At 40.5% G+C, this 12,061-nt stretch overlaps 1 protein-coding gene across 15 annotated transcripts in view; it reads right to left on the bottom strand.

Moving 5' to 3' along the window:
- The window catches only part of PAM (peptidylglycine alpha-amidating monooxygenase), a 146,328-nt gene that overhangs the window by 70,580 nt on the left and 63,687 nt on the right, over nt 1–12,061 (bottom strand). For all 15 annotated transcript variants that reach the window (XM_065655531.1, XM_065655530.1, XM_065655528.1 and 12 more), the window contains exons 2-3: nt 3,922–4,436; nt 2,666–2,786 (exon numbers count right to left, since the gene is read on the bottom strand). In XM_065655531.1, coding sequence (XP_065511603.1) covers nt 2,666–2,786; nt 3,922–4,013 — 213 coding nt within the window. In that variant the 5' untranslated portion in view covers nt 4,014–4,436. The remainder of the gene's footprint in view (nt 1–2,665; nt 2,787–3,921; nt 4,437–12,061) is intronic.

The raw sequence follows: 12,061 nt of genomic DNA on the forward strand, positions 1-12,061 counted from the left end.
CATGCAGATGGTTAGACTTCTTGGAATCCACAGAGATTAACTTCCAGTATCTGTTTTCAACAAGAATTATCTGGGAAGCTGGAGTATCAAGGACTTCAGAACATAAAATGAAATACAATTGCCTATGGTGATGCTATGGAAGAACTCAACTCAGCAGTAGTACTATTTCAGAAGTTCTCTTTCTTTTTTGAGCTTGGAGATATTTTCTGCTAAATAACCAATGACTCCAGCCCTTCCAGAACAATTCTTACATTACATGAACCTTCTGATTTTACATCTAATGCATGTCATATGGTCATAAACTGTAAACAAAGAACTGGGTAGTTCCATTAGACACCTTTCTGTTAGCTAGCAGTGACTCTAGGTAAGAAACGTGACTGTCATGTGTACATAGCATCAAGAAAGAGGCCAGAAGAATGTGGCATGTGAATTCTCCTGAAAATACTAATCTGTGTCCAAATGGTGAATTCAGAATTCAGAACAATCCAGCTGAAACAAGGTTTTCTTTTCACAAAAAGTCCATGACAGAGATAGTGTAGAACATACTGGTGTTCCTCTAAAGACACTTCTCCGTTCTCTAAAATTTAACTCACTCATATCTTCTCCACTAATTTCTGCTTTTCTGCTCTGCTCCTGGTCGGCTTGTTGTTGTTTAGTTGGTTGGGTTTTTTTCCTCTTAATTTTCTTGCCTTTCCCACAAAAAGTATTATGCTTGAGAACTCAGGAACTAAAATCAGTCATAACCAAAAGAGTGATACACCTCTAGAAAGTCGTTAACAAAGCATTTTAGAAATTGCACTTGTCCTCTTGCTTTTTGGTTTATTTTGGCATCTTTCACAAATAAACTTAGATAGACCTTGGAAGCAGAAACTTATATACCATAGAATCATAGAATATCTCCAGTTGGAAGGTACCCACAAAGATCATCAAGTCCAACTTCCAATGTAACACTCTTATATAAACATCAGTATTGACAGCTTGAACTCACAGCAGATCCACAGTCGCTAAACACATTTTGGCCCACAATTAGTGCCAAGAGGTTCATGAAGAAGATAGCAAGCTAGCAAGAATTGCCTGTCTAAAGTGGATTCTTCCCTTCCCTCTTCCTTCTGCCATAAAAATGAACTAACAGCATTAGAACTACGGAACTGTTGGATATCTCTCTCTGACAACTGCAAGCTTGTCTTTTCTGCCATTGCTTCATGCTGAGTACATCAGTGTTCAGCTTGTCTAAACGGAAACCAAGTTTCCTGAACAGTTAGTGTGGGACACTGTGGAAGGCAAATGAGAAGAAGGGTGGGTGAGACTGAGAAAGGAAAATAAAATCTAGACTTAAGAGTATATAAGGCTAGTTATTATTTTCACTTACCTTTTTAGGAATTAACTTGGCAAGTTGCTTTCTCTTGTTGCCTTCCCCTGTCCCTCCCCAAAACCTACCCTAGACTGTAGCATTTGTTTATTGTGCATATAAAGGCTGTTCGCTATAGGTTTACATGAAAGTGAAAAGTGTTATGTCCTCTCTATTAAGCATCACAGACTTTTCCTGTTGGTGTTGAGTTTTGGTTTTCTTTTTTTGATAGGAATCTGAAATGACTGACCCCTTCATATGTGTTTCCTAGCTCTTCAACTAATGGCTTCTCAGGTAAAATCAATAAAACACAATTACAAATGTGCACCTGGATGAACTCAGAGTAATTTTCACTCTTCCTGAAAGAGAAGTTTAATATTTTGCTGCAGACAAATAAAAGCTAGTAGAAACTACATTTCTGTTTCGCACTCACTGGAATGACACCACTTGGTCTAAGTTCCAAAAGGGTGCTCCCCAATTACTGAAAACTTCGTTTTCCCTTCAGTATTTTTTCTGAAGTGCTATCTGCAACAATGAGTCATCACCTACTGCAGCACAACATCCTGCTCTTTCCAAGCATCTGCAGCCCTCTAAACGACACGTAGTGTCTTTTGATGACATATATAATTCCCTGCATTACCTTGCTGTAATTAAAAAAAAAAAAAAGTTTATCTCACTTAGTGAAACTACAAGTGAAAATGCCAGCAGAATCTTAAAAATGGTAATTCTAATGTTAAAAATCTTAATTACTGCCTTCATTTTTACTCAATTGGCTCAGTAGAAGCTAAGACACTTCAAACCTGAAGGAGTATACCTTTATAACTTGTTTATAGTATCTTTCCCGGAGTATTTTAAGAGCTTAAAATACCGATTGAAAAGTATTACTCTCAGATAATGCTTTCTGGTTGTTTTCTCTCAGCTTGCCAAAGTTGCAGCAATGTTCAATTTAATGTAACTAAATTCACTGAGGCATCATCTGAGATTTGGTGTAAACTGCAACTAATAAATGTATGTCGTACTAGCTCAGATGGAAATGTTTCACTTTATTAAAATCCATATTCCTTGTTTTAATAAACTTCAGCAATTCAGGTTATAAAATCAACTTTTTACAAATAAAATTAATCAAACGAAAAGATTTTTCTCTCATTTGAGATCACCTTTCTGTTTCCTACTCTTCTTTCATCATATATATAGCTATAAAAGCTACTCTGTTTTTTGTGTCCATTTTATGTGAGTGATGTTGTAGGCAAGGCTTTATTTTCCTAGCTTATAAAAGAAAAGAAAAAGTAGCAAAAAGAAAAATTGCATTTCTCTCACCTGCTTAGGCGTCACCCCACGCATGCGAATGTCCAATGCAAAATCTGACAGACCAATTGAAATAACTGGCCGGTCACTTCCAGGGCATTCATTGGAAAGCAATCTGGTAGTCTCTTTATACCTTAAAGAGAAGGAAGAAATATTTTTTAAAATACTGATTTTTGTTATGTCTTTCTAAAAAGAAGGGTCTTCAGAACTAGTAAAGAGGTTTGACAATGCTGACTAGCTCCAGGAGTGATCTGGAAATTTCATTCCTTCATGAGCTGAGGAAAACATCTTAAGTCACCAAGCATTTAGTGAAGTAGTTCCTCTGAGTAATCAGGCAGACTAGTCTGGAAAACATCAGCTGAAAACATAACCTGTCATCTCATCTAAATAACCGTCTGAGGTACATGGATGTACAGATAGAGAATTAATTCACCAGAAAAAGTCAAACACGGTTAATCATTCACAACAGTTGTTTGTTTTTTCTTTTTAAGACTATGTACCTGATGTATAATTTAATACAGATTAAATTTAAATAATGTGTAAAGGGGAAATTTTTACTTCCAACACCATGATTTTTATAGCAACTCCTATTATAAGCAGAAAAATAAAACAGTTAAGTTTTACAACTTCACATGAATATCAAGGTCTGCATTGAATGCAATGTCTACACAAATTGTAAAAAAATGTAGATCACCGTAATGAACTAAATGGTAAGGCATCTGAAACACAATGCAATACTGACATAAGTTTTGAATATGTACGTTCATGTATACATATAAATATAGAAGTAACTACAGTGCCCAACATACCTCACGAACAGTAAAACACTTTTATGGAAAGAGGCTACTTCTCTTGTCCACACTACATTTAAGTTTACCTATGCAATCTGGCATTGAAAACCTCCCAGATTTCCCAGGTTTTCCCAGTTTTAAGATATTTGATCCTTTCTCATTAAAACGTCATTTCATACTGCATGCTGACTCCAGTAGCTGAACTATATTTACTCTCTGTGTAATACACCTGTGGCATTACCAAAAAACTTCTATTAATTGTTTTTTTATAATCCTAAACTCGTATTTCATAGAGCAATCTATGGATAAAACAGTATGACAGAAGTGCCATTTCAAAACTGTAGAAAGAAAATTCAGAGAAAGTGAGCAAACTGGAACAAATACCATACATATTTTTATCTAGGACCTGCTTTTTCATACTTCCACAATATCGTGACAGCATGCATTCAACACATAAGGTCTTCCTGCATAACCCACCTCTTGAAGACAGAAAGTGGGCTTCTGAACCCCAGACAGATGTTTTGAAAAACAAGAAACAGTATTAGCAGGTTGCTAACGAGGCCAGCCATGTCCACCCTGCTGTTCTTGGCCTGATTAAGGTAGCAGAAAAAGGGCAGTGCAGTCTGTCAGCTGTGATCCTGACAATCAGGCAGCAACGGCAGCAGTATCAATTCACAACTTCATTATTATGTGCTCTGCAAGCATTCTCCAGCTTCTGACAGACCATCTGTCTTGGACACTGATGCACTATAAATCAGGAAAGTGGATGATGCTATGTTGTCTTTATTATTAGCTGTAAAAATCTGTTGAAGAATCTTCTGTTGCAGATAGATGAGACTGTACTTCTGTCCACTTTAGAAGCTGAAGAGAAGTAGCACTCCTGACACTTTCTCCCCAGGTTGTGCAGTTAAATCTGCACATTACTTATCAATCCACGGTGCTGGAGACTCCAAGTGGCATTGCAGAAACCAGCATCTGCTATCCTTCAGAACCTGCAAAAATAGAAGCAGATACAGGATGACTAACACATTACAGCATTAGTTCCCAGCAAATCCCTGTTGAGGCATTTTAATACATTAGTAAGCTCTTTCAAAAGCTTTAGCCCAACCCAGTGAAGACTGCACCAAGTCTGTTGATTCCTCCTTTTCCTCCCATCCATATAGGGTCAGAAACTGACAAGTTTCACACTGATATATAAAATACACTCTTGAACACACTTTACATGATGGGAAGAAATATAAAAAAACCTCTCAATACACAAAAGGCAAAGCATGGTGTATTTCACACATACAAACACTAATATCATGTATTCTACAAGCAGGAAAAAAAAGCCAGACACTGATAGAGCAAGAATCAAGGTTAGTAAATTTTATCAACTCTCAGTAAATATTTCTGCACATATTGCAGGTCGAGAGAATATTTTATTTTTAACACAACCTGCAGTACACCATCATGTCATCAAGGTACCTATTTCTTATGTACTTTAGTTACTTTCTATATCCATTTCAGAAAATTGATACTTACAGATTATTTTTGTAAATAATACAAAAAGAACTATTGAGATCAGACTGCTTTATATTAGTTGAATACTTTTCTATCCTTTCATATACTGAGGTTATATCAGCATAGTCAAAATACTACTATGAGGATAAAATACAAAAGAAGAATTCTAATGTGAAACAATTAAAATTAATGTGTTTTATGAAAAATCACTTCCATCTCAGGGCACATGTATTGAAAAGGCTTCTTACGACACAGAAGTGTTTATAGACTAAGAAGCCATGCTGCCCACTTGCCTGTTGTTTAGCAGCTACACTAGATTTGCACTGAACTCTTTCTAACATTTAAAAACCTGATTACGTTAATCATCATTAAACTTTCAAATTTTTTAACTGAAGGATGACGCAGAAGATTCAGTCACAAACAACTAAAACCAGACTTCATCTTAATTTACAGCTTGCTAAAAACATGCCAAAGCTGTCCAAAATAATTAATAAAGTGCAAACTTAATTCTTTATTTTAATGTAAATTTTCATGTCTTCATTTCTGTGATCTAAATCATCTTCACTAGGGAACTATGGAAAGCTGCAAAACATATAAAGGACGAAAACCAAAACTCACTTTAAACAAATAGATAAGTGTGATGTGTTTCACAAAAGCTAAAACACTTATAAAAACAGAAGGCTTCATTACTTTCACTCTTTAACATATAATTATGCAACAGCAATTGTTCAGCACCTTTGCAAGCCACCTGGCTGGGAGTTCTAGAAATTTTTTCATTTGTCTTACCCAAGAAATTATGCCTTTATTTTCAGACCATACTCTATATATGCTTGACAAGCAAGAACTGTGAGGAAGAGAGGCAGGAGGAATACACTGGATTTTAACATACACAGATTTACAACATTCTGACTTAAATTTTTGGAATCTGAAAAGATATTTTCCAGCGACTAGAAAAAAGAAATGTTTAATTTTTGCCAGCTTCAAAAGTCTAAGCTTGATTACACCAAGTCTGTTAAAAACATCTACCTGGCATACAAATTAATAAAAGAAAGCTACTGAGAAACCTGATCATTAATAGTCCCTCCCAAGGGCTTCTTTACAGCAGCTTTCAATTCTCACTGCAGAGTTAAGCAAGATAATGACAAAAAACCCCAGAACATATCTCAGTGTTGCAGAGGAATATCTAACAATCCACGGCTTTTAGAATGCTGACCACAACAGAGGGAAAAAAAAAATGGAATTATCTAAAAAAAGTAAAGAAATTAAATATGTAGTGAGATCAATACATATATGCCTAATATCTGTGTGTTCTATTTAAAAAATGGTTCACTTTCAGCTAAAAGCTTTGTTTTTAACTACAGTTTCATCAGCTGGATGGATATGAAAATGATAAAAGTTTAATGTAACTTGTATTTAAGATAAGACCCCCGTACGACCAAATTTTACAAGTGGGACAAGAAAAAACAAACAAACAAAACAAAACCAAAAAAACCCAGAGGCAGTACCATTCTGAAGAGATTTCAATGTAATTTTAGATATGATGCAATACACGAGAATAGAATCACAGAATCATAGAATAGTCCGAGTTGGAAGGGACCTTCAAAGGTCACCTAGTCCAACCCCCCTGCAATGAGCAGGGACATCTTCTACTAGATCAGGTTGCTCAGAGCCCCGTCCAGCCTGGCCTGGAATGTCTCCAGGGAAGGGGCATCTACCACCTCTCTGGGCAACCTGGGCCAGTGTTTCACCAGCCCCACTGCAAAAAAATTTCTTCCTCATGTTTAACCTGAATCTCCACTCCTTTAGTTTAAAACCATTACCCCTCATCCTATTGCAACAAGAGCTGCTAAAACGTCTGTCCCCATCTTTCATACAGGTCCCTTTAAAGTACTGAAAGGCCACAATAAGGTCTGCTCAGAGCTTTCTCTTCTCCGGCTTAGCAACCTCAACTCTCCCAGCCTTTCCTCATAGTAGATCATTTTTGTGGCCCTCCTCTGGCCCATCTCCAACAGGCCCATGTCCATCCAGCCCAGAGCTGGATGCAGGACTCCAGATGGGGTCTCACTAGAGCAGAGTAGAGGAACAGAATCACCACCCTTGACCTGCTGGCCACACACCTTTTGATGCTGTCCAGGATATTATTTGCCTTCCAGGCTGCAAGTGCACATTGCCAGTTCATGTCCAATTTTTCATCCACCAGTACCCCCAAGTCCTTCTCTGCAGGGCTGCTCTCAATCCCTTCATCCCCCAGTCTGTATCAATACTGGGGCTTGCCCTGACCCAGGTGCAGGACCTTGCACTTGTTCTTGTTGAACCTCATGAGGTTTACATGGGCCCACTTCTTGAGCTTGTCCAGGTCCCTCTGGATGGCATCCCATCGCTCAGGCGTATCAACCACACCACTCAGCTAACTGTCATCCACACACCTGCTGAGGATGCACTTGATCCCACTACATCATTGATGAAGACATTAAACAGTACTGGTCCCAGTATGGATCTCTGTGGGACACCACTTGTCACCAGTGTCCATCCAGACATTGTGCCATTGAACACTACTCTCTGGGTGCAACCATCCAGCCAGTTCCTCAGCCACCATACAGTTTATCCACCAAATCCATATCTCTCCAATTTAGAGAGAAGAATGTTGTAGGGGACCATGTCAAAGGCTTTACAGAAGTCCAGATAGATAACATCCATAGCCATTCCTTAGTCCACTGATGTAGTTACTCCATCATAGAAGACCACAAGGTTGGTCAGGCAGGACTTGCCCTTGGTGAAGCCATGCTTGCTGTCTTGAATCACTTTCCTATCCTCCATGTGCCTTAGCATAGCTTCTAGGAGGATCTGTTCCGTGATTTTCCCAGGCACAGAGGTGAGGCTGACAGGTTGGTAGTTCCCAGGGTCCTCTTTCCTAGCCTTTTTAAAAAGGGGTACAATGTTTCCTTTTTTCCAGTTACCAGGTACTTCACCTGACTGCCATGATTTCTCAAATATCATGGACGGTGGCTTGGAGACTACATCAGCCAGTTCCCTCAGGACTCTGGGATGCATCTCATCAGGTCCCATAGACTTCTGTATGTTCAGGTTCCTCAAGTGGTCAAGAACCTGATCCTCACAGTGGGAGGGACTTTGCTCCCCCAGTCCCTGCCTTGCAGTTCATCCACTCAAGAAATGTGGGAAGAAAACTTGGCAGTGAAGACTGAGGCAAAGAAGTTGTTGAGTACCTCAGCCTTCTCCTAGTCTTTTGTTATCAATTTGCGAGTCTTGCTCATCAGGATTGGTACACTTTCTTTGACCTCCCTTTTCTGGCTGACACACCTGTAGAAGCCCCTCTTGTTATTCTTTGTGTCCATTGCCAAGTTCAACTCCAGCTGTGCCTTGGCCTTCCTGACCCCATCTGCACAACCAGGCAGTGTCCCTCTACTCTTCCCAGGATACCTGTCTCTGCTTCCACTTGCTGTGCATTTCCTTCTTGACCTTCATTCTGACCAGCAGCTATGCCATTTCTTACATCTGGAGATCACGAGCTCTTGTGCCTGATGGAAACTGTCCTTAAAGATCTGCCAGCTCTGTTCTGCTCCCTTGTCTCTAAGGGCAGTTTTCCAGGGGGTCCTATTGATGAACTCCTTGAAGATCTGGAAGTTGGCTTTCCTAAAGTTCAGGGTCCTGACTTTGGTCTTTGCCTGTCCCACGTCCCTCAGGACTGCAAACTCCATGAGCACATAATCACTGCAGCCTAGGCTGCCTCTGATCTTGATGTCTCATATAAGCCCATATAAGCTCATATAAGTTGGGGTGGTTTAAGTCCCCCAGCAGGACAAGAGCCCGTGAGCATGATGCCTACTGTGGCTGGAGTAAGCAGGCTTCATCAATAGTTTCCCCCTGACTGGACGGCCTATAGTAAACACCAACCACAAGGCTTCCTTTGTTGCCTCTCTGATTCTTACCCATAAGCTTTCAACCTCCTCATGGCTATTCTTCAGAGACAGCTCTTCACACTCTATCCTTCTCTTGATGTAGGGAGCAACCACTCCACCCTTCCTTCCTTGCGTGTCCCTTCTGAACCACCTGTAGCCATTGATTGCCGCACTCCAGTCATGGGATCTGTCCCAACAAGTTTCAGTAATGGCCACGAGACCATGGCCTTCTAGCAGCACAGTGGCTTCCAACTACTCCTGTTTGTTGCCCATGCTGCGTGCATTGGTGTAGAGGAACTTCAGCTGGGCTGTTGGCCGAGTCACGTTCTTAGAGGAACATCCCTTAAATCCTTTGAAGTATTTCACTTGTACTTTCCTGTTGGCCTCTATTACCTCAAAAGTCCCTGGCTCACCTCTGTAAGACTTCAAGTGTGCTCCAGTGAGGCCAACAGGTCTCAAGGCCACCAGCTGAGGGTCCTCGCTAGCACCCCACTCCTCTATCCTTGGCATCTCATCGTCCCCCTCCCCCATCATATCAGGAATACCAGACAACATATTACACAGTTACTTAGGTTCATTATGTGGACATCTTGTTACCATTATTTTATTTTCAATTTGGGGTAAGAGATGCCAAGGGAAGAGAAGAAATGAAGTAAAAAAGACGTACTTAATGACGAAAACTGGAGTGAGAGAAGAGAAAGGGAGATTAAAACTTAATTGGGCCACGGAAGTATGTTACTTTCTCCTGCATGCTCCACTCAGGCATAGCAGGGAACAATAAAATAAAAACAAGAGTGAAGAAAAAACAAAAGCACTGAACAGCAACCACCATGAAGACATCTTATTTAATAAGCTGAGGGAGAAAAAAAGGAAAAAGTGGCAAAAGGCCAAAATGCAAGATACAATTCAAAATAGCACCCAAAGTAACAACATTTCAGTGTGATGTTATACAAATTAAGCAGTGAGTCTTTTAAAAGAACAGCAATTAAATTATCAATTTTGAAAAATTAATTAAAGAAAAAGAAAGCCCTGTATTAATTACAAGTTCATAAAGCATATTATAATAATACCTTGTTCTTGGTTTAGTCACTAGAACATTTTATATACAGCACCAAGTGAACAAATCACAAGCCGAAACCACACCTTCAACCATCGCTACCTTCAAAAATAAAAAAAATGGTCAAAGCTTATGGGGATTGATATGAAAGTCTATCACAGGTGGTACTTTCTCGTAGTCAAATCTCTTTCTTTTTTCTTTCATGCATTGTAATAATGGAAGTGAGCAAGAATTACTTGAGTTCTGTCTCCAGCTAGAGCAAAGAGTCCACATTTCTTCTTAGCCAAAACTTTAAGCTTAATTGACGACTGGGTATAGAAACAATAGTAATTTCAAGAAATTAACTGCAGCTAGGCCTCCAGGTTGAAGCACTTTGCTTCTAATAACACAGTAAAATCAATATGCTGTGTGATCAGCTTAAGGATTCATTAATGCACTTAATCCAGCCCCTTATGACACTTTGGTGAAAAATGTAGACAAAAAGTGTTTGACCAGAAGCTGTCAACCTATTGAACTTCAAGATCAATAAAGCCATCTCAACAGGCTGGAGAAATGGGCCAACAGGAACATCATGCAGTTCAACAAGGGGAAGGAGGTGCTAAGTCTTGCGCCTGGGGAGGAAGCCCAGCCACCACGGCATGCTGCGGGCCACCCAGTTGGAAAGCTGCTTGGTAGAAAAGGCCCAAGGCTGAACACGAGCCAGCAATGTGCCCTTGCTGCTAAGAAAGCTAATGGCATCCTCGGCTGCATTAGCCAAAGTATTGCCAACAGGTCATGGGAGGTGATCCTTCCCCTCTGTTCAGTACCGCTGAGGCCACACCTGCAGCACTGTGTCTGCAGCATGGCTGCAGCACCTGCAGCACCCATACAAGAGAGACATGGACATACCCAAGAGAGTCCAAGGAAGAGCCACGAAGATGATGACGGGACTAAGGGGAAAGGCTGAGAGACCTGGAACTGTTCAGCCTGGAAAGAAGAAGGATCAGGGGTGATCTTATCCATGTACAAAAATACCTGAAGGGAGGGTGCAAGGAGAATGGAGCCACCAGGTGACAGCTTGTTTAATATTTTTATCAATGATCTGGATGAGGGGATCAAATGCACCATCAGTCAATTTGCGGACAACACCAGGCTGGGTGGGAGTGTTGATCTGCTTGAGTGTAGGAAGGCTCTACAGAAGGATCTGGACTGGCTGGATTGTTGGGCTGAGACCAATTGTATGAGGTTCAACAAGGCCACGTGTTCGGCCCTGCACTTGGGTCAGAACAAACCCAGGCAGTGTTAAAGGCTTGGGGAAGAGCAGCTAGAAAGCTGCCTGGCAGAAAAGGACTTGGGGGTGTTGACTGACAGCCATCTGAACATGAGCCAGTAGTGTGCCCAGGTGGCCAAAAGGACCAACAGCATCATGGCTTGTATCAGAAACAGTGTGGCCAGCCAGTGACAGGAAAAGAGGAAATAGCCTCAGGTTGCGCCAGGGGATGTTTAGATTTGATATTAGGAAAAATTTCCTCACAGAAAGGTTGTGAAGCAGTGGAACAGGCTACCCAGGGTACTGATTGAGTCACCATCCCTTGAGGTGTTTAAAAGATGCGCAGATGAGGTTCTTAGGGACACAGTATAGCTGGTGGAGTTGGTAGTGTAAGATGGACTCAGTGATCTTAAGGGGCTTTTCCAATATAAATTATTCTATGATTCTATTCTCTGAGAGGATCAGAGTCAATGAGCAAAAACACAGGAGCTTCTCTCTGGGCATCAGGAAACACTTTTTCATTGTGAGGGTGAATGAGCACTGGCACAGGTTGGCCAGAGACATTATGGAGTCTCCATTCTTGGAGATATGAAAGAACCATCTGGACGTGGTTCTGGGCACCCAGCTGTAGATTGCTCTGCCTGATCAGGGGTGTTGGACCAGATGACCTCTGGAAGTTCTTTCCAACTTCAACCATTCTGTGAGTCTGTGACAATAAAGTCTTTCAACCTTTAAAAATAACATACAAGGCCAGTTCATCATGTCAATTAAAAGCAGCAAGTCAATTTGAAAGAAATAGATGACAGGTCATGTATATTAGGGGTTACAACCATAAAAGTTCTAGAATTCTCCATGATATGGAGATGATAAAAGGTGCCAAGCATAGATGAT

This window comes from Caloenas nicobarica, chromosome Z (genome assembly GCF_036013445.1).
Source record: "Caloenas nicobarica isolate bCalNic1 chromosome Z, bCalNic1.hap1, whole genome shotgun sequence".
Taxonomy (NCBI): domain Eukaryota; kingdom Metazoa; phylum Chordata; class Aves; order Columbiformes; family Columbidae; genus Caloenas; species Caloenas nicobarica.